Here is a 27,915-nt window from a genome sequence, read left to right as displayed (position 1 = left end):
CACTGATATGTCCTTTTGTTACATGAAACGTCTGAGGCTAGTGCCAATGTAACATGGTACACTGTTTCGTAGTAAAATGTTTTAATAAGTAGAAAAGAACACTTTAAAATAATGATAAAGGGGCTAGGGATGTGGCTCAGTTGCACAGTGCTTGCCTAGCACACGTGAGGTCCTGAGTTCCATTCCCAACACTGCAAAAAAGAAAAGAAAAGAAAAATGATAAAAAGTATAGTATAGTAAACACATAAACCAGTAACATAATAATTGATTATAATTAGCAAGCATTATGTACTATACATAATAGTGTTGCTATACTTTCATATGACTGGCAGTACAATAGCTCTGTTTACAGCAGCATCAAGACAAAAATAAATAACACATTCTGGAAAAAATTGACAAAACGAAAAGTTGGTTCTTTGAAAAAAATAAATAAAATTGACAGACCCTTAGCCACACTAACGAAGAGAAGGAGAGAGAGAACTCAAAGTACCAGCATACGTGATGAAAAAGGAAATATCACAACAGACACTACAGAAATACAGAGGATAATTAGAAATTATTTTGAAATCTTATACTCCAATAAAATAGAAGACATTGAAGGCATCGACAAATTTCTTAAGTCATACAATTTGTTCAGATTGAGACAGGAAGATATACACAATTTAAACAGACCAATATCAAGTGAGGAAATAGAAGAAGCCATAGCTTACCAACCAGGCTGGGGATGTGGCTCAAGCGGTAGCATGCTCGCCTCGCATGCGTGCAGCCCGGGTTCGATCCTCAGCACCACATACAAACAAAGATGTGTGTCCGCCGAAAAACTGAAAATTAAATATTAAAAAAAAAAAAAAGCTTACCAACCAAGAAAATCCCAGGACTGGATGGTTACACAGCCAAGTTCTATAAGACCTTTAAAGAAGAACTAATACCAATACTCTTCAATTTATTTCACAAAATAGAAAAAGAGGCAGTAATTCCAAACTCATTCTATAAGGCCAATATCACCCTGATCCCAAAACCAGGCAAAGACAAATCAAAGACAGAAAACTTCAGACCAATATTTCTAATAAACATAGATACAAAAATTCTCAATAAAATTCTGGCAAATTGAATGCAAAAACATATCAAAAAGATTGTGCACCATGATCAAGTGGGATTCATCCCAGGGATGCAAGGTTGGTTCAACATACAGAAATCAATAAATGTAATTCATCACATCAATAGACTTAAAGATAAGAATCATATGATCATCTCAATAGACGCAAAAAAAGCATTTGACAAAATACAGCACCCCTTTATATTCAAAACACTAGAAAAACTAGGGATAACAGGAGCATATCTCAACATCATAAAGGCTATCTATGCTGAGCCTCAGGCCAATATCATCCTAAACGAAGAAAAATGAAGGCATTCCCTCTAATACTTGGATCAAGACAGGGATATCCTCTTTCATCACTTCTATTCAACATAGTTCTTGAAACACTGGCCACAGCAATTAGAGAGATGAAAGAAATCAAAGGGATATGTATAGGAAAAGAAGAACTTAAATTAGCACTATTTGCTGACAATATGATTCTATACCTAGAAGACCCAAAAGAACTCCACCAATTGCAATTCCCATTCAAAATCCCAACGGCATTCCTCATAGAAATAGAAAAAGCAATCATGAAATTCATCTGGAAAAATAAGAGACCCAGAATATCTAAAGCAATTCATAGCAGGAAGAGTGACGCAGGTGGCATCACTATACCAGAACTTAAACTATACTACAGAGCAACAGTAACAAAAACACCCTGGTATTGGCACCAAAACAGACTGTAGACCAATGGTACAGAATAGAGGACACAGACACTAACCCACAAATTTACAATTATCTTATATTAGACAAAGGTGCCAAAAACATGCACTGGAGAAAAGATAGCATTTTCAACAAATGGTGCTGGGAAAACTGAAAATCCATATGCAACAAAATGAAATTAAACCCAAATCTCTCAGCATGCACAATACTCAACTCAAAATGGATCAAGGACCTAGGAATTAAACCAGAAATTAAACTTTTTCATCTAATAGAAGAAAAAGTAGGCCCTAATCTTCATCATGTGGGATTAGGTTCCAACTTCCTTAATAAAACTCCTATAGCACAAGAATTAAAACCAAGAATCAATAAATGGGATGAAATCAAACTAAAAAGTTTTTTCTCAGCAAAAGAAACAATCTGTGAGGTGAACAGAGAGCCTACATCCTGGGAGCAAATCTTTACCCCTCACATATCAGATAGAGCACTAATCTCTAGGGTATATAAAGAATTCAAAAAGCTAAGCACCAAAAAAAACAAATAACCCAATCAACAAATGGGCCAAGGACCTGAACAGACACTTCTCAGAAGATGATATACAATCAATCAACAAATATATGAAAAAATGCTCATCATCTCTAGCAATCAGAGAAATGCAAATCAAAACTACTCTAAGATATCATCTCACTCTAGTCAGAATGGCAGCTATTATGAAGACAAACAACAATAAGTGTTGGCGAGGATGTGGGGGAAAAGGTACATTGATACATTGCTGATGGGACTGCAAATTGGTGCAGCCAATATGGAAAGCAGTACAGAGATTCCTTGGAAATCTGGGAATGGAACCACTATTTGACTCAGCTATCCCTCTCCTCGGACTATAGCCAAAGGACTTAAAAACAGCATACTGAGGGTCACAGCCACATCAATGTTTATAGCAGAACAATTCACAATAGCTAAACTATGGAGCCAACCTAGATGCCCTTCAGTGGATGAATGGATAAAAAAAAAGTGTGGCATATATACACAATGGAATATTACTCAGCATTAAAAGAGAATAAAATCATGGCATTTGCAGGTAAATGGATGGTGTTGGAGAAGATAATGCTAAGTAAGCCAATCACAAAAAAACAAATGCCAAATGTTTTCTCTGATATAAGGAGGCTGACTCATAGTGGGGTAGGGTCGGGGAACATGGGACAAATAGATGAATAGATGGGGAAGAGGGAAAAGGAGGAGGCAGGGAATTAGCAAGGATGGTGGAATGTGATGGACATCATTATCCAAAGTACATATATGAAGACTTGAATTGGTGTCAACCTACTTTATATACAGAGATATGAAAAATTGTGGTATATATGTGTAATAAGAATTATAATGCAAAAAAACAAGTACATGTATAAAGATGTGAATTTGCGTGAACATACTTTATACAAAGATATGAAAAATTGTGCTGTATATGTGTAACAAGAATTATAATACATTCCAGTGTTGTGTGTTTAAAAAAATAAAATCAATAAAAATAAGTAAATGAGTAACACATTCTACTACAGCTTATCGTTAGGATGGCTATGGTGTCACTAGGCAATAAGAATGTGCCATTATAATATTATGGAACAACCATAGTATATTTGGTCCCTCGATGAACAAAATGCCATTATGCAAGACATGACTGTCTTTTTATCCCAGAAAAGTACCCCCCAAAAGTGACTTCTTTTGAAGCATACTCACCAATCCTCTACTCCTTCTTGTCACTGTCCCCCTCAAACCTGTTCCCTCCTTCACAATGATTCAGGACTCTGTCCCAAAATTCTGTCATGTTTTCTACTCCTATATTCATATCAGGAAAAAAGTATTTAAGCATTAAACTGTAAAACAAAATAATGATAAAAAATATAAACTTATTAGAAAATTTTTGGAAAACTATATGTAGAATCCAAAGTACAGGATTCCAGATGGAAAACCAGAATCTACAATGGGAGGAAAAATAAGAGATTTGACTTGATTGAAATTTAAAATGGGGGGCTGGGGATGTGGCTCAAGCAGTAATGCGCTTGCCTGGCATGTGCAGGGCGCTGGGTTCGATCCTCAGCACCACATAAAAGTAAAATAAAGTTGTTGTGTCCACCAAAAACCAAAAAATAAATATTAAAAAAAATTCTCTCTCTCTCTCTCTCTCTTTAAAAAAAAATTTTTAAATGGGGGGGCTAAGGTTGTGGCTCAGTGGTAGAGTACTTGCCTAGCATGTGTGAGGCACTGGGTTTGATTCTCAGCACCACATATAAATTGATAAATAAATTAAGTCCCATCAACAACTGAAAAAAAACATTTTTTTAATTCAAAATGGGCCAAGTGCTGTGGTACACACTTGTAATCCCAGAGGCTTGGGAGGCTGAGGCAGGAAGATTACGGAATTCAAAGCCAGCTTCAGCAACTTAGCAAAGCCCTAAGCAACTCATTCTCACCACAAAATAATGATAAATATGTGAAGTAATAGATGTGAATTAGCTCAATCAGTCATTGCACAATGCATTTATATTTATTTCAAAACAATATGCTATTGAAGACAAATGTGTTTTAGAATTTATGAACATTCAGAGATGGTTGGGAAGGGTAGCTGTGCAGATTATTAGTAGCTGTTCTCTCTTCTAACAAACTTTTGTTAGTGTCATACATAATTGAAAACAATAGGCTATTGAATAATTGTAATATTGTCCTGATTTTTTAAATTCATTACATGTAGGTTGATTTTGAAAAAAAAATGTTGTTCACAAAATATATGCAATTTTTGTTAACTTTTAAGTATACAGTTTTTTGAAACTTTAAATGCATAAATGGGAAGAAAAATTCCTCTATAATGTTTAAAAAAACAATTAATAGAAAGAAAATGTTTACAATATGTGTGACTGAAAACAGGTCATTATCACTAATATACAAAGAGCATCTATAGGTGGATGAGAAAAAGAAAGAAAAACCTGACCAAACATATGGCCAAAGGATATAAATATACAACTCAGAGAAAGTATCAATAAATGATTAACCTGAGAATACGCTTAAAGCCAATGGTACTTAAAGAAATACAAATTATAAAAAGATATATCATTCCTCTTCTACCACAGGAATAATAATAATAATAAGCCAAAATATAAAACATAGAGATGATGTGGAGCTAAGAAGGGAGAAGCAGTATCCTTGTACATTGCTAGTGGGAGTAAAATTGCTTCAACCTTTTTGAAAGTAGTCTAGTAGCATCTATTATAATTTTTAACTTACCAGACACTTTGGCCCATGATTGGCACTTTTAGACGTCTATTGTGGAGAAACGGGACATAGGTACAAAAATGTTCAGTGTGGTCTTTTAGCACATGTCCTACACTGCCATTCCCAAAGCTTTTCCTATCCAACATGTCCTTCCCTTCAGGATGCCTACTAATTGGGTTTCTTTTCTATTTTTGACTCCTTCAGTTTCTTATGCATTTTTCCTTTCTCTGAAAACTCCCAGTAAAAATCCCAACTCTTCATCATTTCTATCATCTGACTTGTCTGTTACTACAACTAGTCTGATACGAGCTGCTGCCAAAAATCATGCAATAATGCAGACTGAAATCACTAAAAAATGTGTGACCTCCCACCTGACCTCAGCTCAGTGCTGCTCAGCAGTGCAATCTCCATGTAGATGTTTCTTTTTCCTGCGTGATTATTCCAAAATTCTGCTATTAACCCCCAAACCTATCATTCTTAGCACATGACATTGTCTCATTTCACTGAGAAAATGAAGTTTACCAAGCAAAAACAGTCTACATTTCTTCCCTATCACTTACAAACATATCAGAACCTTCACCCATTCTTCCTCCACCCACGGGAAAAGGGGCACTCTTTCCACCCAAGATATTTCTTCCAGTTGTATGCTGGGTCTCATGTTGACTCACTGCCTCAAGGATCTTGGTCTATGAAATATTCTTTCTCTTGCATGCATTTTTAAACTCTCTTTCAACTGAATTATCCATATCAACTTTTAAATATATGTTATTGTCTCCTATCCATATTTGAAATATAGTGACCCTACATATAACTATTTAGATATTATCTCTTCCTTCCTATCATAACCAAACCTCATTTAAAAGAATCTTCTAAGTGAATTGTTTCTACTTCCTTAACACCTACTCATTAGTTGGCTTACTCAAAGTGTCATCTGTCACCATCACACCAATAAAGAGTAATGAACCACAGCATCCATATTGCCAATTTCATTGAATGCTTTTCTTTCACTACAAAGAGCTAATTCACAGCTCTTTGACATTTTATACTGATGAGTGATTCTTCCACCTTGAAAATCAGGTTTTCCTGAGCTTTTATCACATCGTATTAATACTCTTTTCTTTATGCTAGAAGTTTTCTCTCCTCCCTTTCATGTATTTTTCCACCTCAATACTATAACGGAAATAATGACTATTATTATCATCAAAGATTTGCTCAGAGAGATCATTACTATCAAGGGAATGATTTGCCTTCTAGATGCTCTAATGTAAAGAATCTGAAATTCTTCCTCCTAAGTGAAAACTCATCTCTACTTTTCAAGGTTGGAGCCAGGAGTAAAAGGTCATCATGATTGTGAGGAATTTGTGGTTCACTTCACCTTTGCCTTGTGAGGGCACAAAGAAATAGACACTTCAAATCATACACTGCTGGAGAGTTTAATTAATGCACCACTTAAAATTATCTAATAAAATTTAAATTGCATATTCCCATGACCCAGTAATTCTCCCTGATATATATACAAAGTAACTTATGAAAAAGATATTTATGTAAAATCTATAGGAAAGACCACAGGACCTAGAACAGCTAAAATAATTTTGAAAAAGAAAACAAAATTGGAGGACGACACTACCTGATCTCGAGACTTATAAAATTACTGTGAGGAAGAAATAAAATAATAGGCATATAAGTAAACAAAACAAAAGAGGAATTAGAAATAGACCCACATGAATATGACCAACTGATTTTCACTAAAGGTACCAAGGGAAGTCAGTGTAGAAGAGGTAGTTAAATGGTACTGAAACAATTGGGCAGCTATAAGAAAAAAGTAGTAATTTCAATTGACACCTCATACCAGATCACAAGTTAAATCAAAACTGATTACAAACCCAAATGCAAAACCTAAAACTACAAAATTTTTAGATTAAAACACAGAAGCAATCTTTATGACCACGGACAAGGCAAATATTTTTTAGATAACAAAATAACAAACTGTAATGCAAAATATAATCAGGAGAAGAAAAAAAAAAGACTATTTATTTTCCCCCAGAAACAAACTTTTACACGCAGACAGTTTCTGTGACTAAATGTGAGGGGGCAGGGGATTTCCCACAGACCAATCAAGCAATTAATTCTTCAGTAGATTCTCAAGTAGATACTAGCTGGGGTTCTCTAACTCAATTTGATTCTGACATGGTGATAGCATCAGAGCCCACAGGTTGAGGGCTCAGTCCCACAGACTGCCCCCAATATCACATGTCAGTTGAAAGCAAACACAGGTTATGCCTGAGCTTCTGATCAACCAGGTTCTCACAACCCCTCCTCACATTCAGTTAATTTGCTGGAGTGCTTCACAGAACTCAGGGAAACCCTTGCTTACATTCACTCATTTATATAAAGAATATTACAAAAGACACAAATGAACTTCCAGATGGGAGAGATGCACAGGGGTAAGGCATATTAGGGAGGGGACGTGGGATTTCCATGCCCTCTTGGGATGTACCATGCTCCAGGAAACCCCACCTGTTCAGCTATCCAGATGCTCCCAGAACTCAGCGGTTTTGAGTTTTTATGGATGCTTCGTTAGGTAGGCATGACTGACAAAATTATTGGCCACTGTTGATTAAAAAAACCTTCAGCACCTCTCTCCTTCCTGGAGGTGAGGAGGTGGGGTTTAAAGTCCCAACCCTCTAAACATGCCTTGGTCATTTTGGTGAGCATCCCCCAACCTTAAGCTATCTAAGAGCCACTGGGAATTCATTAGCATAGGAAACACACTCATCACTCAGAAGACTCCAAGGAGCTATGTGAAGAAACAGGGTAGAAGGTCTAATATGTATTTCACAATATATACTGATAAACTGAACTTCACCAAAATTTTTTAAAAATTCTGTTCTTTGAAACACACTGCTAAGATAATGAAAAGACAAGGCACAGACTGAAGAAAAGGTGTACATTTGCAAAGCACATATCTGATAAGAACTTATAGAGAATATATAAAGAATTTTGAAAGCTTAATAACTAGAAAACAAATGGGCAAAAGAGTTGAATAGATAATTAATCAAAAATATATGGATGGGGGCTGGGGATGTGGCTCAAGCGGTAGCGCGCTCGCCTGGGCCGGGTTCGATCCTCAGCACCACATACAAACAAAGATGTTGTGTCCGCCAAATACTAAAAAATAAATATTAAAAAAAATTCTCTCTCTCTCTCTCACTCTCTCTTTAAAAAAAAAATATATATATATATATATATATATATATATATATATATATATATATATGGATGGGGGCTGGAGTTGTGGCTCAGTGGTAGAGCCCTTGCCTTGCACAGATGAGGCACTGAATTCGATCCTCAGCACCATGTAAAAAATAAATAAATAAATAAGCAAAATAAAGTTACTGTGTCCATCCACAACTAAAAATATTTTTTAAAAAAAGAAATTTTAAAAAAATACATGGATGGCAAATAAGCACATGAAAAGATGCTCAACATCATTATTTTTTTAAGGAAATGGTAATGAAACCCACAGTGAGATATCACTCCATACTTATACCATGGGTAAAATTAAAAAGATTGTCTAAGCTTCTATGGTGTAAAGGAAATGGAATTCTTACACAATGCTAATTGGACTGTAAAATGGTACAATCACTTTGGAAAAGAGTTTGGTATTTTCTTAAACAATAAAATGCACATGTACGAATATGTAACAACAAACCCCACCTTATGCACAACTACAATGTGTATATATATGAAAAAAGGAGGAGGTTAAGACACAGACACCCTGAAGGACCACATGAGGACAGTGGGAGAAGTCTAGCTGACTCCACCCCAGTAAGAGAGGCCGCAGAAGAAATCCATGTAACAAACACCTTGACCTCAAACTTCTAGTCTCCAAAACAGTGAGAAAATAGACTTCTGTTGTTCAAAACACCCAGTCTGGTAACCTTTGTTATGGCAATCCAAGAAAACTAATACAATCTGAGATAGTGGGGCCTGAAGCAAGGTATAGAAAGTCATTATTGTACAATAAACGTATACAATTTAAAAAGAACTCTAACTTCATATCTTTTAGAAATATAGTAAAGTAAAAAAACACCTGCTTAATTTTTTTTTAATGACAATTATCTCATTTTCATGTTTGGGGATTTTTCTTCTGTTTCTCCCTTCTTTATAAGGCAAGACAGGACCAAGAAATGTCACAAATACCTTGATCCAAGTAAATTAAAAGTTCTGTAATTGAGTGCATTCTCAGTAAAGCAACCAGTCTTGGGCTTTCATTGCATAGGTTCATTTTATAAGAAAGAAAAGAGAAGGGGACTTCCATAAGGATAGTTTCCATTTCTCCCCTTAGCTACCAGCTATAGCATGCTACCACTGCACTATGCTGCCATCTTTTTCTTTCTTTTGTGGAGCTTGGAATCAAACCCAAAACATCATGCATGCTAGGAAAGTACTGTCACTGAGCTATATTGCTCCCCGCCCACCATCGCCAGCCCCTACAGCTTCTGCTATCCTTCTGAAGATGTTTAACAATGCCATAGTAAGTCTGCCCTCTCCTTCCTTGGTTCCTCTGCAAAAACTGAGTGCCTTTTGTATACCAGACACTCGGCTGCTAACCACTGGGGGTAGCCACACAGACTTGTCCTAACTGAGCATGCAGTCCTAACGTACAGTGGGCAAGAGTAAGACAGGAAATTATCAGAGTGCAGATAATTTGTGGAAATGTAAGTGACAGTGTGTGAAAAGCAAAGTTCAGGGAGCATACAACTGTAGCCTAAGAAAGGCTGCCTTGGAGGAACTGGCAGTTTGTTTTTATTGTCCACTGAAAGATGAATGTCTAAATCACGTAGCAGACAACAAAAAATGTCCAGTGAAAATGGAAGATGCAAAGGCCCTGTGGTGAGAAGGAGCAAAATGTACTTGAGAAACTGAAGGAAAGCCAATGTGATATGGATTATTGAAACAGTTGGCTGTCAGGACATTTGCATTTAATGTCAAGATAAGATCTGCATTAAAAACAAGCTTAATAATATAAAAATATTGTACTCCATAAGTGTATACAATTATGATCAGTCATTTTTAAATAATATCAACTTATAAAGAAAAAATAGAATAAAATGTACGCCTATATTTAATCCAGTTATCCTACCTCTTAGGTTATTTGCCAAAGAGAAAACAAGGTCTATGTCCATACAAAGACTTGTACCCAAATATTCACAATAGCTATAAAACTGTTTTAGTAGACGCAACTAAATTTTCATAAATAATTGAACAGTTAATTCAATTATTTAGTAGAAACAACCTAAATTTTCATAAATAATTGAACAGTTAATATGATATGATAAATCCATACAATAGATTATTAGTAATAAAAATCTAAAATATTGATAAATACAAGGATGAATCATAAAATTTGTAAAAAAAAAAATGAGTACATAGTGAATGTTTCTCTACATACTATAAAACTTCAGAATATACAATTTCATATATAGTGACAGAAATTAGAATGGGAATTTCCTAGGAAAATGGAAGAACTAGGGGACAGAAGGAGAAAGAAAAGAAATACAAAACATCACAAGGAACCCATTGTGAGTAATTGACACATTCACTATCTTGATTGTGTTGATGATTTCACGGAGAGATATATATTAAAATTAATAAAATTGTATAGAAAATAAATTATATATAATAAAATGGTCCACTTAACTGTATGTCAAATGTACCTCAACAGAACTGTTTTGGGGTTTGTGTGTGTGTGTGTGTGTGTGTGTGTGTGTTTACAGGTGGGAGTGATTATGAAACTGTCACTGTAATCCAGGTGAACCACACAGTGGTTTGGACTAGAGTTAAAAGCAGAGATGGAGAAAAGTGGTAAAATTAAAATGTACTTTCATGGTATACACAAGAAAATTTGCTGATACAGTGAATTTTAAAAAAGAGAAAGAGTCTGGCACTGTGGTGTACTCCTGTCATTCCCAGCAACTCAGAGGCTGATGGAGGAGGATCACAAGTTTGAGGCCAGCCTGAACAACTTAGTGAGACTCTGTTTCCAAATTATCTTTTTTTTTAAATGGTGGGTTTGTAGCTCAGTGCAACAGGCTTCCTGGGAAAGAAAAAGAAGGAAGAAAGAAAGGAGGGAGGGGAAGGACAGAAAGAAAAATGGGCGGGAGAGGGAGGGAGGGAAGAGAAGAGAAAGAGAAAGAGAAGGAAGGGAGGGAGGATGGAGAGGGAGGGAGAGGGGAAAGGGAGAGAAAAAGGATAAAGGAATGAACAGAGTGGGAAGGAAAGGAAGAAAGGAAAGAATCAATCAGTAAACTCTCTAGTTTGTTATCTAAATAACAGAGTAGGACCATTGCTTGAGGTGGAGGAAAAGTTGGGAGTAGGAATATGTAGAGGATATTCATTCCTGCATTTTTGGAAATAGAGAAACAAAGGCAAACTGAATGTCTGTCATTGAGAGAATGGATACATCAAATGGATATACTACACAGCAGATAAAAGGATGAATTACAAGCACATAGAGCAACATGGATAGATTTCAAAAACTTAACACTGGTGAAAAATGAAAACAGTGAGATATATTTAAAATCATTTAATTACATATGAAACAAATGAAGATGAAAACTGTTTCATAAGGAAACAAGCACGCTTAAGGAATCTAACAGCAAAGTGTGCTCCTTTGCAGGAAAGGTGAATGGATGTGGGGATACAGAAAGAAGCGGAAAGATAAACAGACCCTGAGAGACACATATATGGATTAGGAAAGAAGCTGACTTCACAAAATGAGGAGTTTGATTGATTAACTCTAGTGGCTGAACCCAAGGTCCAAAAAACATTTATTAAAGTAAAATAAAATAACAAAAGATGAAAAGGACAAGAGCTTAGGTTCTTGCTATATTAAAAGGATTATCTAATCTTTCCCTACTGAGCCTTAGATATATGAGAAGCCTCCATAGAGGTTTTTTCCCTCTCTGGACTTTCTTCATTCCCATTTTGTTACTGCTGTGTTACTGTCTTAATAATGTTTTATTCTAAATATTGCACATTCTAGATATGTTTATTGTATGATGTTCATCAAAGGAATCAACTGTGAAATTTAGATCCTGAGGGAAAATATTCAGTTGCTAGTTTTTACCAAACTTTATTACACCAGGCAAAGTAAAGGAGCTGAGTCAATAACTAAACTTAGCTCCTAAGTAATAAGTCTAAGGAATAAATAAACAACTGTTAATTCTATTGTAACATCCTTAATAAAGACTAAGCAGTGATGAATACAACCTAATCCTCACAACAGCTAAGAAAAGCTTACAAGAAGTCTGAGCTTACCTTACAAGGGAAAGCACATATATCCTGCTTGCTCAGGTGAGAATCTAAAGGCTTAACAATGCCCCTTCATTCATTTAAATGAATGAAACTGTGCAGCCTATGGCAACCAAGCAGTGGCCCAAATGAAATCACTATCATTACATCCTTAACAAAGTTGATGTCATTACAATCATATCCATAAATCAGGGACACCCTTGCTCCAGAACCTAAAGTTAAGAGGTTATAAGCAGCTTGTTTCTACTACTTCTTTCTGTGAGCATGATATCCAGATTAATCTTACCCTTTGCCTTTTTAGAGTCAGCTACTCACCTAGCTAATGGGTAGTTAAGAGAGTATTAGGATATCCTGTTTTTCTTGCCTTTAATACTTCTAACTGATGGGTTAACAAAAACAGCTAGGATATTTTTAAGTTTATTTATTTTATTCATCCATGTATTTATTTAATATTCACTGAATGTAAGCACTATCTTAGGTGTTTGAGATGCAGTGGTAGAAAAAAAAAGTATAAGGGGCTGGAGTTATAGCTCAGTGGTAGAGTGCCTGCCTCACATGCATGAGGCCCTGTGTTCAATCCTCAGCATCACATAAAAATAAACAAAAATAAAGATATTGTGTCCATCTATAATTAAAAAAATATTTTTATCAAAAAGTATGAATGATGAAAGAAACAAAACAAATGACAATCTGGTAAAAACATCACAGAATTTTGGCCTATTTAAGTAATGTCTCTTGTATCTTTAAACAGCACCTTTTCTCCTTATGTATGTCCAGACTCCACTATGGAGAAATAATGAAGTTTTCTCATTTTTGCTGCATTAGTGCCTAAAAAATTTGGAAACCCAACCATATAAACTGCTTCTGTAAACTTTCATCTATGAAAATGCCTTATTAGATTAACAACTGTCATGAAATCAATACACAAATCACATATCAGCTGCATAGAAAAGATAGTCACACCTTGGGTTATTCAACCACATCTATGAATGCTCAGAAAAACCAGACTCAGTCTTTATGTAAGTGTGAAGAGCTGAGAAACACAAAGCTTCTCACCCACTTTCCACTGTGTATTTTCTCACAGTTGGCAATATTCTTTAGAATATAATTTTATCTGCAAAGGGTCAGCGTAAAGACAAAAAAGATATGCTCAAGAGGAAGTTAACATAGTAACCCATCAAAACATAAAACCTCTCTAGGACATGAGCAATAATACATATTTACAGAGATTTCTTCAGATCAATTCATAATAAATAAAACACAGAAAAGTTTATGTCTTCTTTGGGTTTTATTTTTAATTGACACATATTAACCATACATATTTGTAGGGTAGAGTGTGATATTTCAATTCATGCATAAAATGTATAATGATCAATTCAGGCTAATAAACATAGCCATCATATCAAACACATAGAAACACTCAAAGTCCTCTCTTCTGGCTGTTTTGAAATCCACAATAAATTATTATTAACCTAGTCAACCTACTGTTTTATGGAACACTAGAAATTACTCCTCAATCTAATGGTTAACTAAACTCTACCACCCTTCTCCCTTCACAGCCTCTGGTGCACTATTCTACTTTCTACAAATATGAGATCAACCTTTTTTAGTTTTCACACATGAGAACATAAGGTATTTGTCTTTCTGTGTCTGATTTATTTCTCTTAACATAATATTCTCCAGGCTCATCCATGTTACTACAAATGATAGGATTTCATTCTGTTGATGGCTGAATAATTTTCCACTATGTATGTATACAACATTTCTTGATCCATTCAGCCTTTGATAGAAGACTAGGTATAGCTTTGACAGAGATGGTAGAGGTGGGGAATATGGGAACCAGCATGAGCAGACAGCGTGAAACTACTAAAAGCAAACTTTTATCTATTTTATAAATTTGCCTAAATATGATCTTTAAGTATTATTATTAACATAATACTTAAATTGTCTCAAAGAGAAACCAGCAGTACAGTATCAATCTCTAGAGGCCACATTAGTCTTTCATCTAATACCATTATGTTAGTAGGCTTTGCATTCACTAAATATATTCCATGGCTGGCCCAGAAGCCCAATGGCCACTCCCCTCTTTTCAAATATACATGACAGATCTGAGATTCAGTACAGTTCTGCCTTGCATCAACGTCTGACCTTCTTACAGATGTACTGCAAAGGAACTTCACAGCTGGAAGCTTGAAGACCATCTTCATTGATGGCACCACACGTCTGTATCCAGCTATTAGAAATAATCCTGTAAGAATTCAGAAAAGTCCATCACTTGTGGCAACATGCACAGTAAGGGAGCTGAAAAGCATGAAAGGATAAAAATTGAGCAAATTCTTTCTCACTCAACTCCCGAAACAATAGAAGAATAAAAATTTTTCAGGGCTGGGGTTGTGGCTCAGCAGTAGAATGCCTGTCTAGCACATGCGAGGTCCTGGGTTCAATCCTCAGCACCACATAAAAATAAATATTTTTAAAATTTTTCATTAGCCTCCCTCTAAAATATCACTTTTGGGGGCCGGGAGTTGTGGCTCACCTATCACATGGAAGAACCTGGGTTCGATCCTCAGCACCACATAAAATAAATAAATAAAATAAAGGTATTGTGTCCAACTACAACTAAAAAAATTAAAATCACTCTTTTTTCCCCCTTTCCCGCTGTCCACCCACTCTTCATTCCCTTTTTTGGCCCCTATTTTCTTCTCCTTACAGCCTTTCCTCTCCTCTGTACCTGCTATCCTTCATCTATTTATCAAGCCCTGAGTCATGTCATTTTTTTCTTTCCCTCAGCTTCCTCCTCCTTGTTATTTTGTTTCACTCCTTTGAAGCCCTTTACCTTGACAAGTTTAAAGCTGATCCATCTTCCCACCTCCAGCCAGAATTATTCCTCAGACCAATCCAGTGAAAATTCTCACGGATGAAATCTTTAAGCAAGCTCTAAAGGGGAGATTGAAGATGATGAGAAAGATGCAGCAAATTTAAGAGGTTCTGTTGTCATGGTGAATAATTATTCCTCAGACCTCCCTTATTACCGCTGTGGAGGACTGAAAGTTTTGGTCCACCTTCCACAAAATCCATATGTTTAAGCCCCAGCCCTCAATGGCAAGGCTTGGGGAATCTTTAAGAGGTAATTAGGTTTACGTGAAGTGATGAAGGTAGAGCTCCGGTGGCTTATGTGCCCTTAAAATAAGAGACCTAAGCTCTCTTTGCACCAAATGAAGACACAACAAAAAGGGAGCCCTCTGTAAAATGGAAGTGGCACCCATCAGGAACTAAATTTACAAGTACCTTGATCTTGGACTTCCCAGCCTCCAGAATTGTGAGAGATAAATAAATGCCTGTTGTTCAAGCCACTCATGCTAAGGGATTTTTTTTTTTTTACCAGCCCAACCTGACTACAACAAGCATCCACCCTAAATAACTCATCCCTCTTTTAATTTCTAATTCTAGAGATCTATTGATTGCAAGGAGGAGCAGCTTCCTACAATTGACCTTTATGTCTATATTATATTCTGATGTGAGAGATAAGATAATGCTACATCTCTACCTTTCATTGCAACTTCCTCCTTGATTAGATGGAACACCTGATAGGTACTGAAAAGAAAGAAACCAAACATTGTTGCAGACACAGTCCTCTTTCTCATCACTGAATGCATAACTTATGATTGATCCTATAGCAATACACTTGTGTTTTCTCACCAAGCTCATTTTCCAAATCCTCATCAATCTTATATATGACGAGAAAAAAAAAACATTCTCAAGAGAACAAGACTAAGGCAAATTTAAATTGGTTACACCACTTATATGTGTCATGCTCCCCAAAGGAACAGATAAAAGATGCTTTACTCTGTATGGTTTTACAGTTTTTAAAGTTTATATCCTATGGGAATTACCTCTATACATAAAGAATAAATTCAAGATTAATTTTGGTGTAAGAATTGCTGTTAACATAATGAATGATTACACTTTAAATATTTTCTAACGACAGCTTAATCACTCAAATATGAATTGAATTAGTTGATAATTTCTTTAGGAGGAAACAGTGCTTTTTATTAAGAAACCAAGAAAGCAGTAAAATTCCACCTCAATGTAGTGATTATGATACCAGCAGACATCCCATTTTTATGTCATTTTTATTCTACTCCTGGAAAATGATTGCTGAACAATAAGGATTCATGGGCTACACTGAGCCATTTTCCTTTAACTAATTGGACTTTTTATCAGAAAATGAAGACTTCCTATTATAAAGTCAGGAAAGGCATGAAACCTCTTTGCACTCCCAGAAAAGATGCTATAGGAAGTACAAGAAGCTTTTGTGGTATTTCACATGTCTAAATAATTTCTATTTTCTCTTCTTTAGGTTTTGGTCCTAAAAATCTAAAATTTTCACTATGTATACAGTCTTGCGTAGTCTGGCCCTTAACAACTATTTACTCACTTACTAAGTTCCAGCCCCATGCACTTTCTTTCTGCTCCTTTAACATGCCAAATGCATTCTTCCTCTAGGGTCTGTGCATAGCTTTTCCCTCTGTCTGCAATACCTTCCCCTAGGTTCTCATATGGCTGTCATTCAGGTCTCAGTCTCAACTCAAATGAGACCTTCCCAGACAGAGGGGGAATGACAACAAATAAAACACAGAAATGGATAAAGCTTTTCTCAGATTTTTCAGTTAGCATCTGAAAAGCTAGGATTAATTGATGCCCACTTACAAACTCCATTCCTGCACTATGTCATTTTCAGTACCCATATAATTCTGAGCCACTTGAGCACTTCTTTTTACTACTTCCTACTGCTGAGGCTATATATTGAAAATTTTTACTGTATCACTTTCACTTGAAAATCTTCCTATTTGGAAGAGCCTTCAACCCAGAGTGCAATTACTTTTCTATGTACTCAGCAAATTTGTGTGTGGGTGCGTGTATGCGTGTATGCATGTGTGTGGCAAAAAAAAAAAAAAAGCATGAAGATATAAAGGTGTTAACTCAGAAATATTATCCCCCAGAGAGTGTATGAACTAGAGCACTTAAGAGCTGCATCACTATAGTAATATTCATTTTTATTGTAGAAAAAAACTTGCAAGAACTAGAAGTAACAAGCGAGGTAAAGACAGGACTCAAGCAAATTAAATCAGATTCATTTTTTCTTTTCTTTCATTTTTTTGTAGGTTGATATTTTTACCTTATACACACAGACACACACACACAGAGACACACATTTTTTGTAGGTAATATTTTAAATTGAAATTAAAATACTATTAAGGCACAAAACAAACTCCTTAAACTGACAAAATTAACATAGTTTATATAAAGTATCTATATTATTCAACTATCAACAATAACTGATAACATACCAAAGCTATTAAATTAGTCATTTTTTATTAACCAACTTAACTTTAGGGATTATAATATAAAATAATATAAATGACCCCAATAAAAATAATTTATATAAATATGCTCATAGATCATAATAATTGGGCATAGACAGAATTTTGTCTAATGTGAAAATATTTAAGCAAAGCAGAGTAATGCAGAATTATTAAAAATAATTTTTAAATAAATATTTCATAATTTTTAAAAATTGCCTGAAATAATTTAGTGTTAGAAAAAAATAGGAATGAGATAATGTCATTATGACTACTTAAAACAAATTTTAAAAAAGAAGAAATAATGTTATGTGATAAAAGCAGAACATAAAATGCAGGATGTTCCAAAACAGTAGAAACCCATGTGTTTTTAAACAGTCTCATATTTTCTAATATCATCACTAAAATTTTCTTCAGACACTTTTTTTTGTAAACAATTTGAGGTAATGAATGTAATTGACTTGAAAAAAAGCACAATACAGAGTACTCATAAAATTTAAAATTGATTGGATCTATTGCTTTAACTTTAGAGGTATTTCACAGGTGTCTGGAGGCTGAAGAACAACATTGAACATATTACTTAAAAGTGTAAAAAGAGTTTTCTTAACAGGCATTTAGCCTCCAGTATATAGCACGTCATTCTCTAGCGGTATTCACCAATGGAATGCCAGTTTGAAAAACTTCTGTCTTAACCAGCCCAGATACACATCTTTTTTAAAAAAATATATATATATTTTCTTTTGGTAACTGTTCAGACCCAAGCATAATACTAGGAACATCACACATATCCTAAAATAGTATATAAACCTTGCCTTAAGATCAAAAGAATAACAATGCTAGGACAAGCGACTCTGAAAATTGGATATGTAAATTTGGTTCTACAGAATATGACAAAAGCTGGAGAAAAAGAAGCCAGAGAATCAAGCAAGAATCCTCAGGAATGTCAAAAGTAAAACTTATCTGTGGATATTAAATCTAACGGAGATATTTACCCTTTCCAATACTGACTTGAACCAAAGGGTCTTAAGAGAAAATAGTCTCATCTTGAAAATGCAGCCAATTTAACTCTGTTCACTTTACCCAACAGTGGACACAGATGCAAGGAATGTAAGGAAAGAAAGGAAGGACAAAATCCCTGTAGGTCCCTTTCTTCCTCTGAATACCTCAGAGAAACAGAAGTATCTCCAACTCCCAGATATTCTGTACCCTATTCTTTTCCCTCCTCATCTCTCATTGTCACACTGTATAATTTAAGTAGCTGTCATATCACAATTTTCTGTGGCAATGTGTTTCATTATGACTCAGTACTCCTGTTTATTGGTATTTGCAATGTTGGGCAAATGTTTCAAGCTCCTTGCTCACTTCTGCTATTGACTGCAGTCAGCTCAGGTCCTCAGATGCAGCTACATTAGAATGAGAGTAGGAGTGCTGCCATGAGGTCCAGAAAACCAGGCTATTATTATCAGAAACCATAAAACAAAGATTTCACATCTAATTAATAGAGCCCAATGCATTCTGCCTTAGATCAGGGAAGACATAAAGGAAACATCGATCACAGAGGTGGAATGATTTGAAGTTTAAATTCTATCAAGAATTTCAGGGCTGGGGATGTGGCTCAAGAGGTAGTGCGCTTGCCTGGCATGCGTGCGGCCCGGGTTCGATCCTCAGCACCACATACAAACAAAGATGTTGTGTCTGCCGAAAACTAAAAAAAATAAATAAATATTAAAATTAAAAAAAAAAAAGAATTTCAAATCATGGAGTATTCCTTTCATAGAAATTTTTATCTATTTGAAAATAAGAATCAAAATTCTTTAATCTTTTCTTAAAATAGGAAGTTATAAAAATTAGGGGCTATATGTTCTACTTAAGTGCTATAGAGAAATTGCCTGTCTGGATTTCTCCAAGGGATGTTAATACAGTTTAATTCGTAATAAAGTGTTCTCTGTGACATGATTCTACTCAAAAAAAGAAAACATGACTATCAAAACAAATAAAAGTCAGCATGAAAAATCAAAAAATCACACTAGGATTTCTAAATCCTAAAAATCAAGCTAGGATTTCTTATTTTCTTCATATTAGGATTGAAGTTGATTGATTTTTGTGCCTGGAACATGAATTCCTTGTATTGCCTTGAGATGCCATAGGACTAACAGATGTTAGGTGGATATGAAGGATTTGAGAGGACTATAGGAAATGGAATCCCAACTGCTGAGTTCTGCAAGATGTTCATGATCATACATGCACACATACGTGTGCACACACTGACACACACACATACACACACGCACATACACACACACACACACACAGTTTCCTTTCTTCCATCCAACTTTTTGGACATTGTTTCCCAGTCTGAAACTTACTGAATTTCAATGAATGAAAAAATATTTTAAAAGAAGACATTTAAGCCCCTGCCATGATCTTTTTACCTCTAGGATCTTTCTTCTTCTTCCACTCCTTCCCAAATTCACTGGCTTTTGTTTAGGAACTTGCTACATTCTTGTTTTTAGATCTTATGTTTCTTTGTTTGTTTGGTTTTTTTTGTACCACGGATTGAACTCAGGGGTGCTAACCACTCAGCACCAGCCCCAGCCCTTTTTATTTTTATTTTGAGACGGGATCTTGCTAAATTGCTTAGGGCCTCACTAAGTTTCTGAGGCTGGCTTTGAACTCCACCATCCTCCTGCCTCAGCCTCCAGAACCACTGGGATTATAGGCAAGCACTACCATGCCCAGATCTTTTTCTCCTTTTTTTTTCTTTTCCTTTTTTCTTTCTTTTTTTTTCCTTTTACTTTCTTCTTTCTTTCTCTGTTTCTTTCTTTTTCTGGTGTGTGTGTGAGTGTGTGTGTGTGTTTTCCTTTTTCTTTTTGAGACAGGGTCTCACTATGTTGCCTAGTTGTACTCAAATTCCAAGGCTCAAATGATCTACCCACCTCAAACACGAGATCACTGAACCTACAGGCCCAGATGCTTGTTTTAATTAGACCTGCACTTCAATTCTATTTCCTCTCTGTAATACTCCCAATCCTGTCACCTCCAACACTCACACACATATACATACATGCCTACACAGCACCTGGTTGCTATATCTGAGGTCAGATAGTAGTTAAGGAGTAGGGAAGGAGAGGGGAAAAGGCAAGAGTGGAGCCGGAGAAAACAAGAGGAGGAGAGGGAAAGGGATGAATACAGCCTCCCCCAAGATCACAGGCTCCTTTTGCTGCTTAAAGAAGATACCTGGCACATTTGAACAGCAATCATTAAAAAATAAAAACTACATCTTCTAAATGTTTGTATTTACCATTTCCTTGTTGTCCGTTATCATCAGGAGATCTGAGTCTTCAGCTAAACAGAAGTGCAGACTAGAATTCCAGTCCATTTTCTTCATTGAAAAATAATAACAATGGTTACCATGTCTCATCCAGAGATCTGGGCAGCTAGGACAGCTGGCACAAGTAAAGCAGTTGGACCCTAGAAAGGAAGAAGACCTGGTTCATATCTTTATGGAACAAATAGATTTGGAAATGAAAAGGACGATAAAAGGAAATATGGCATTCTCAGTGTCTTCCTTGTCCCACCACCTTCAGATTGAGGTTTAGAGAAATGCGTAATAATGTGTGGCCTCAAACACAATGCTTCACACCACTAGCCTTCTCTTCACCAGGCAAGGATGTGCCTGTGAAGAGCAGAAAAGAAAAAGTAGTACACATGCCTGGGACTGTGGAGAGCATATTATTCACACCAGAGACCTCTATGCACATGTGATATATATTTACCAGATAAAATAAATCTGCATTTGCATGATACATATCTGTTTACTGTTTATGTTTGACACATACATTGTATAACTTCATAATGTACATTCTTAAATCAGGCAGAATCATTCAGGATATCCAACGTCAACATGATATCCCATATGGTGTATTAAAAAAAGGAAAGAAACTAGAAAGAACAAACAACTAGAATGAAAGGTTGATTATTAAAGATTGTCAGCTGGGCACGGTGATGCACACCTATAATCCCAGTGGCTCAGGAGGCTGAGTAAGGAGGATCGAAAGTTTAAAGCCAGCCTCAGTAAAAGTGAGGTGCTAAGCAACTCAGTGAAACCCTGTCTCAAAATAAAATACAAAATAGGGCTGGGAATGTGGCTCAGTGGTTGAGTGCCCCTGAGTTCAATCCCCGATACCAAAAAAAAAAAATGACTATCACCATTGGAAACTGAACAAAATACTTACACTTCTGCACAACTGATTTACTGTAGGTAATTAAACTTTTTTTCTGCTGGGTGCAACAGTGCACACCTGCAATCCCACCTACTCAGTAGGCAGAGGCAGGAAAATCACAAGTTCAAAACCAACCTGGCAATTTAACAAAACCCTATCTCAGAATAAAAATAAAAAGAGCTGGGATGTTGCTCAGTGGTAGAGCACTTACCTAGCTTGTGCCAGATCCTTGGTTTAATCCCTAGTACTACAAAAAAAGAAAGAAAGAAATTCTAACAGAGAAACATATCTAATGTTACATATCTAATATCTAATGCTAAAGTGAAAAGCATAGAATTTTCCTGAGTTCTTTTAAATAGACAATCCTCATTCCTTTAAAATGATTAGATTATAGTTCTTTTAAAAATAAGAGGGAGGGCTGAGGTTGTGGCCCAGTGGTAGAGCGCTTGCCTAGCATGTGTGAGGCACTGGGTTTGAATCTCAGCACCACATATAAATAAATAAAAAATAAAGGTACATAAACAACTAAAAAATATATTAAAAAAATAAGAGGGAGAGTGATATTGGCCAAGTCATATTATTATATCATGTTCATGTAACAACAAGTCCTCATTATGTACAACTAAAATGTACCAATTTAAAAGTGTGAAAAATATGAGAAGTGAATAAGATTTCAAGATAATCTCAAACAAGATTTCATAATTTTATTGATTTTCTATTTCCATGAAACATATTTGAAAAAACTCATCATATAAGCACAATTCTACAATGAGCAAGCATGTGTCATTATATCACATAAGCATATGTGTAGATATATGATTGCAGAACAGACGACTGTGGATGTAGCTCAGTGGTAGAGTGCTTGCAAGGCTCTAGATTTGATCCCTAGAATAATAATAATAATAGCAGAATAACTCACATATCTACTCCAGATTTAAGAGTTTAAGAGTAGAGTAGGTAGCCCTTCTCCTATGAAGATTAGGTAACTCTCTATGGGAAGGCCTGACATGGGACCAATAGAGAGTTCAGCACATCAAACTATTAAATTGGCACTTTATAGATCTGTGCTTTTTCCGTACAATCATGACCCACTTTGTATCAAAAATTCCCCATTTGTTTTGTCAAAGTAGGACTTGGTGTGAGGTAGAGTCCTGAGGCTGAACCCTCAGAATCCTAATGAATAAGTTCTATGTAATCTGTCATTAATTATCCCCCATTACATAAACCTAAGTTAGGAACCTGACTGTGAAAAAATAAACTCCGTCCTCTGAATCATCAGATTTAAGGACCTTAAAGAACTAAGTCTTGGAAAACTAGTTTTAGAAAATATGAAGGCAACCAAATGCTTATGTGAGTGGTTAAACACCATAAATACTATAATTTAAATATGATAAATGTGGTAATAAGTAGGAAACTATTATGACACAATATGGAAAACCAAAAAACAATATACAACATTATAAGTATTCTATGGTCAAAACTATTCCAAGCCTTGTTTGGGGGTGGGGAGGATTGGAGAGATTTTTAAAAGACTTGTTTGCAATATTGTTAAGAGAATAAACACTCATATAAATGCATATAGTCCAAAATGAGGAGGCTACACTTAGGAAGTAGTTGTATACAGTTGGCAACTTATTTTATTTGAATTATTTTTCATTTTTCAAATGTTATACCAATTTTATAATGTAAAATGGATAAAATGAAAGATTAATTTTACCTTAAATTAGCACTTACCCTGGCACTGAATCCATTGGTATAGCAGTAAACTCATAAGAATTGCATTCAGAAGCCCCAGAGCTATTGCCACAAGGCAAGCAAGAGAAGGCCTGGAAGAAGCTACAAAAACAGAATCCAACACAAAATCCTCAGAAGAAAGATAAAGGAATTGTATATGGGATCTTGAAGCAACTGGGTCTAGTGGGAACTAAGACACAGGCCATGAAGATTTCTTTTCTGAATAAACCAAACTCAGAAAGTCAAGGGTCATATATTTTCTCTCATATGTAGAAGCTAGAAAGGAAAAACGAAAAGAAAGGTGGGGTTGGGGGAATGATATAACCAAATTATATTGCTTTATTGTGTGCATGTATGAATATAAAACAACAAATCCAACTATTATGAGCAAATATAATGTACCAATTAAAAAAAAAAAAAAAGATTTCTTTCCTGAATCTCTCAGGGACTTGCTTTAAAGTCTAAAGTACCACAAACACCTATTTCAAGAAAGATACTTTTTTACGAAGTTAAAGAAAACTTTTTTTCCTTTGAAATTGTGGCTTACTTGTTCTTATACTTTGGTAGTGAGAATACAAGTTGGTATAACCTCTTTAGAGGTTGAAGGAAAATTTGGCAATATTTACCAAAACTGCAAAGGTATTTACCCTTCAGCCCAGCAATTTCTCTTTAAGAAAATTTTTCTATAGCTACGTAAACATGTGCAAAATGTCATATTTACAAGGCTATTCCTGGCAGTTTTCTTTGTGGGATGAAAAAATTTAATACAACCTAAATGCCAATCAATAAAAGACCAAATATAGGGCTGGGGTTGTAGCTCAGTGGTAGAGTGTTCACCTAGCATGCATGAAGCATTGGGTTCTATCCTCAGCACTACATAAAAAATAAAATAAAAATATTGTGTCCACTTAAAACTAAAAGATTAATATTAAAAAAGGCCATATATATTTTGATATTCCCCTAAAGTGTGTTTGCAGCTTCTAACAACAGAATATTTGGAGTGTTTTGTTTATTTGTTGCTGATAAGGAGTGATTCTTAAAATATATAGTTATGGGAAAGAATTCTAAGCCAGGAGCTGTGGCACATGCTTTAATCCCAGCTATTCTGGAGGCTATGTCAGGAAGATCACAAATTTGAGACCAGCCTGGGCAACATATTGAAACCCTGTCTCAAAAACAAACAAACAAAAAAACAACAACAAAGAATCATTCCCCAAACAGGATGTACTAAGATTTGTGCAAGAATCTGATATGTTGTTTGCCTCTGGAGAAGACAAATGGGGAGGGACAGAGATAGGCCAGAGACTTTTTACCTTATTTTCTTTTGTACCTTCTGAATTTTGAACCATGTGAATGTATTAGCTACTCCATCTTTAAATAAACAAAATTTAAACAAAAATAAAATAACTTGCATCTCAGAAGTGAATGAAAAAATTCCTTTTGCTTTGTAAACTCCCATTATTGGAAGCACCGTGAGTTTAGGTTGACAGAATGTCTAAAGATGAAAAAAAGAATGCTCAAAGATGAAACATTACTTCATATTAACTATGCTGCATACAACTTATATCTAAGAACGATCTTTCAGTTTGAAAAGTGGAAGTATTTTCCCCAAAACTTTTTATTTCAAAATCGTAAGTGTCTCATAGTCAGATACTGTAGGTATTACATGTAAAGAGTGAAATTATGTAAACTTAAGACATTCAACTTCTAGTTTTGACTCCTTTATTTGATAAACCTTTAATTAGGAAATCAATTTTGCCCATTTGTACCTCATTTTTCTGTTTAAATTTTAGATAAATTATTCTGTATATATGCGTATCTATGAACTGTTCTGAATTGCTTAAAAGAAATTCACAGAGAGAGATGCCTTTAGAAAGAGAGAATTCCACATGACAAATATTTTGACTGATGAATCCAGAAACACTAGATTTCTAGCCACATAAAAAAATACATTTGTAGGACTGGGGTTGTGGATCAGTGGTAGAGCACTTGCCTAGTATGTGTGAGGCACTGGATTCAATTCTCAGCACCGTATATAAATAAAATAAAGGTTCATCTACAACTAAAAAAATTTATTTTAAAATACATTTGAACCATACAAGAACATTTAATGAAATAAACATTCATTTTAGATCTTATGTTAAATGATAAAATTTTATCAAAACATAATTATATTTTGTTGTACAACACCATCCAATTTGAGAAAGTAAAATAGATTTCTTAATTTATATTAATTACATATTATATTATACTTGTTCCAACTATTAAGTTCCAATTTATCACCAGTTATAAGATAAATTGAACTTATACTTCAAGATGTATATTAATATTTCTAGTCCTTAGAAATTAGCACAGATATAATCCAAAAGAAGGAAAAGAATATACAAATAAAATGTGCTATATAATTATAGCAATAAAAATAAATCTAATTGCCCAAGTATATGGGAATGATTTAGCATATTTTGGAAGTGCTTTTTTTTTTTTAAGAGAGAGAGAGAATTTTTTAATAGTTATTTTTTTAGTTTTCGGTGGACACAACATCTTTATTTTATTTTTATGTGGTGTTGAGGATTGAACCCAGCACCCTGCGCATGCCAGGCGAGCACGCTACGGCTTGAGCCACATCCCCAGCCCTTGGCAATGCTTTTGACAGACAACATTAAAAATCATTATCAATAAGACTATGTAGCAACAAGAAAGCTTAAAGAACTACACTAAAGAATATATTCTTCTGGAACTTATCTGCTTAATATATAAAATCAAATATTAATTTGGGCATTTACCCTATTATCTGTCTGTCTCAGATAGTGTTCTGTCAGGATTCTACATAAAAGGTTTTGTTTTTTTTTTTTTTTTTTTGCGGGGGGGGGGGGGGGGGGGTGTTGTTTGTTTGTTTGTTTGCCCTCAACATCCCCTGAATCAAAGGGACTGCTTATCTGTAGTGTTCTCACCTTTTCATCCCTCATTACCATTCTGGTACTATACTAGAATGAGGGGGAAAAACACCTACAAATGTGAATTAGTTTCTTTTCTGACAAAATCTTACCATTACCAATTAGCAAAATTATTGGTCTCTTCCTCATTTCATATAAAAACAACATGTTTAGAAATTAAATAGCTGGTCCAAGTTTACTCCAAACATGATTAAAGAGAGAAACTTTTCCCAATACAGTTCTTGCTTTAGTTCAGAGGCAATAAAAAAAAAATAATGCACTGTCCTAGCCAGGCATTAGATGTGATAATAGAAGTAAATGGCTAGAAAAAAAGTTTATCTGAGAACTACTAACATATTCCATACCATATACCAAATTTCCATACTCCAATTCATGACTTCAGACTGAACCCAAAGTATTTCTTCAGATTATCCTCAATTTTTCTGTACCCTCTACTCCAAAATTATTCTACTTCCTATTAATCTATGGTCTAGAGTCACTACAAACAGCTTCCAAGCTAACTTGGTTAACTCACCTTTTTGCTGTGATCTGTAGTCATTCTCGGCTTGTGCTGTGTTAGGCAACTCTAACATGGAATAAATATCACTGTCAGTCATCTCCACCTAATATCTTTCACATTGAGTTAAGAGAGTTAAAATTATAGAAGTATGAGAAGACCTGTCAGTAAGGAAATCGCCTAGTAACTAAACTGGTAGCAGGAAACTTGACAAAACAGAAGTAATTTTTCAGGAAATGATTCAAATTCTGGGGCTTCCTATAGAAATTAACATTCTATAGGACATTCTATTGTAAAAAAAATTTTTTTTGCTCCACCACACTCTCTAGATGCTCACTGTATCCATATTAAATTGATTCTCAATCTCACCTAACTCTATAGAGCAAGCAAAAATGGTTCTCATATTCAGCAATTTTTATTATGGACCCTAGAATAAAAATGAGAGTGGTTCCTAGCATTTTTCTAAGATTTTTTCCTCTAGAAAAACAGTTTTCTTCTGAGAAAATAGATATATGCCAAACAGGACTGATTTCACCATTTCTTGTACCGTGTGGGTAGTGATAAATGACAGAGAATTGGACTGTTAGTTGAATGTGCCTATAATTACAGGGGGAAAAAAAAACTATGTCCCAGGTATGTTTTTTGAATATGACATACTCCTGTCTTCCCCTAAACATTCTTCCAGGTGTGCTCTAACCTCTATTCTTCAGACTGTCAGAAATTCCATTAATTTTTTCCCTCCCTGTTGTCTTATTTTTATAAGAAAAGACAA

The 27,915-nt window shown here is 35.1% G+C and overlaps 1 protein-coding gene across 3 annotated transcripts; it reads right to left on the bottom strand.

Annotated features, from left to right (window-relative positions):
- Positions 1-64: 64 nt before the first annotated feature.
- Klrg1 (killer cell lectin like receptor G1) lies at positions 65-27,317 on the bottom strand. 3 transcript variants are annotated; one of them, XM_027920204.2, is made up of 7 exons: positions 27,162-27,317; positions 23,694-23,795; positions 21,038-21,207; positions 15,210-15,310; positions 14,522-14,621; positions 711-821; positions 65-191 (listed from the first exon to the last, which is right to left on the bottom strand). In XM_027920204.2, the coding sequence occupies exons 1-6, from the start codon at positions 27,241-27,243 to the stop codon at positions 732-734; spliced, it is 645 nt and encodes a 214-aa protein (XP_027776005.2). In that variant the 5' UTR covers positions 27,244-27,317; the 3' UTR covers positions 65-191; positions 711-731. The 3 variants fall into 3 exon arrangements, with proteins under 3 accessions (XP_027776005.2, XP_071466491.1, XP_071466492.1); XM_071610390.1 differs by having other exon boundaries at positions 715-821; XM_071610391.1 differs by lacking the exon at positions 23,694-23,795.
- Between the last annotated feature and the right edge of the window lie 598 nt (positions 27,318-27,915).

Source organism: Marmota flaviventris, chromosome 3, assembly GCF_047511675.1.
Source record: "Marmota flaviventris isolate mMarFla1 chromosome 3, mMarFla1.hap1, whole genome shotgun sequence".
In the NCBI taxonomy this organism is placed as follows: Eukaryota; Metazoa; Chordata; class Mammalia; order Rodentia; family Sciuridae; genus Marmota; species Marmota flaviventris.
Note: the sequence above shows the minus strand (reverse complement) of the source record. Positions and strands in the feature narration are given on the sequence as shown.